Below are 2,054 nucleotides of genomic sequence, written 5' to 3'. Positions count from 1 at the left end.
TGGCACGTGCCGGGCATAACAAAGAGCCAACAGCCCTGGTGGTCAACTGCCATTCGAAGATGTGGCCGAAAGGGCAACAAAGGAGCCACAGAAGCAATTTTATTATAGTTTATTTCGTTGGTCCGCTCCTTTGGAATATTTCGGAGACGTGTTGCACTTGCCTCGAATGCATTTGCAACAATCCAATTGCACCGCATTTTCCACCACTGCACACAATATCCTTAGTGGAGGACATTTGCTGTTTAAATGCAATCAATTGTGGCAATTGTTCGTTTCTTCAAGGCTGCCAAAGGATGTGGGATAACCTTGTAAGCGAATGTTCCTTAACCGTAAAAGCGGCGCAAAAGGGTGAAGAACGAGTAAATGGCATTTAGCAGGGACTGCAACATTTTCAGGTTCATGGGATAGGTGCCACCCACCAGGATCTGAAGAGGAAATAATGCTTAACGACGAAGACATAAACGAGTAACTGTCTGTAGGACCTCACCGCCAAAGGCTTTTGTGAACGCATTATGAGAAACTTCAAAGTCTTTTGTGTGTCCACATCAAAGTCCATCCAGTTGCTCTCATAGGCAGCGATGGCAATATCGAAGCTCTGGGGGGGATTGAAATTTACAAGCAATATAAAAAGAATATAAAGACTTCTTACTTGGAAGTATAGTTCATTGGCCACGTAGTAGAGGACCACACTGTTGGCAAATATCATAACCATATAAGCGATAACTATGACCGTTTGGGCAATGGTTTGAGCCTGTTTGGTAGGGTTAGAAACCAATAACAATAATTATTAATAAATCTAGATTACTTACAATAAGCAGCGAGAATAGAAGAACACACAACATGGCCCCAAAGCAGAGGAACTCCACCAAATGTAGATGGGTATTCAAGGCATTCATAGAGTCCACTAGTCTGTAAAAAAGTTTTCAAAGTGTAATTTAAAAGATTTTAGGGACTTACCCTGCCAATTTCAATTGATATTTTATACACCATATAATTTCGCCGCGAACTTGACAATCCTTCAGTTTTTCTAGGCTTCTTAACTTATGCTGCAGAACTTTACACATGAGTATGGCAAAAAGGGTAAAGGTCACTACCATATTTGTATAAGGAATGTACATGCAACATCCCATAGGGGCCATAATGCCTTGGATAACAAAGAAAATTTCATAGTAGGGTGAAATGTATTTGTACTCATCAATTGTGGGCAAATACATGCCATATGGTAAAACTGTAATTAAGGAAAATAAAATTGGGTCGTTTTAGGAAACCTTTCTACTTACCTCTTTCTGATCCAAAAAGGGGATAGGTAACAAAGCCAATGCAAGTGCAACAGCCCATAAGCAAGTTTACCCTTCCTATAAAAACCGATTGACGTGTGGTCTTCTCCACCAAAAGTAATATAAAAGGATCATCTGATTCCTAAAAAATCTCTAAATATATAACCGAATTTTAAAAATATTTCTAAATACTTACCAACAATTCGATATAACAGTTTTTCACCATATTTATGAACCGTTCATAACTAAATCGTTGCACGCACAACAACACACCTCTAACCACTGTGTTGGTAAACAGAACAGCCAAATATACATTCCGGATAATGAAATCCAAGGATTCGGTGCTCAGATATATATCCACATACTGAGTACAGTTGATAACTATATAAGGAGTCATGGCGACATATCGACGCCAATTGTGAACGAAGAGATATGACCAGAACTTCATTAGCTTAAGGGTGTTCCCGAAAATGGGCATTTCCACGGTATCCATCGATTTCAATTTCATCCTGCCAGTGACAATATCCACAGAGGTGTGAATTATGCACCTAATGCCGTCTTCGTTTTATAGGTATCCCAGTGATTAGGGGTGGGATTGGTTTGACTTGTCGTGATGTCATCATAATTAGCACTTAATTAATGGGTTGACGTTGCGATTGTGGGTGGGCAAATGTGTTAATTATCCCGCTAAAGGCTGTTATTAGAGGTGTAAAGGATACAATTGGATTTCAAGGGTGAAATCCTTGAAGTAGATTTTAAATTTTTCGACACTATAGG

General features: G+C 39.4%; 1 protein-coding gene across 1 annotated transcript; it reads right to left on the bottom strand.

Moving 5' to 3' along the window:
• Nucleotides 1-323: 323 nt before the first annotated feature.
• On the bottom strand, nt 324-1,851 carry Or30a (Odorant receptor 30a). Its single transcript, XM_017078755.3, has 7 exons — nt 1,474-1,851; nt 1,281-1,419; nt 958-1,228; nt 810-909; nt 650-751; nt 488-595; nt 324-425 (listed from the first exon to the last, which is right to left on the bottom strand). The coding sequence occupies exons 1-7, from the start codon at nt 1,783-1,785 to the stop codon at nt 324-326; spliced, it is 1,134 nt and encodes a 377-aa protein (XP_016934244.3). The 5' UTR covers nt 1,786-1,851.
• Between the last annotated feature and the right edge of the window lie 203 nt (nt 1,852-2,054).

The sequence above is a fragment of the Drosophila suzukii genome, chromosome 2L (genome assembly GCF_043229965.1).
Source record: "Drosophila suzukii chromosome 2L, CBGP_Dsuzu_IsoJpt1.0, whole genome shotgun sequence".
In the NCBI taxonomy this organism is placed as follows: Eukaryota; Metazoa; Arthropoda; class Insecta; order Diptera; family Drosophilidae; genus Drosophila; species Drosophila suzukii.
The sequence above is the reverse complement of the archived record's forward strand: the minus strand, read 5'-3'. Positions and strand labels throughout refer to the sequence as shown.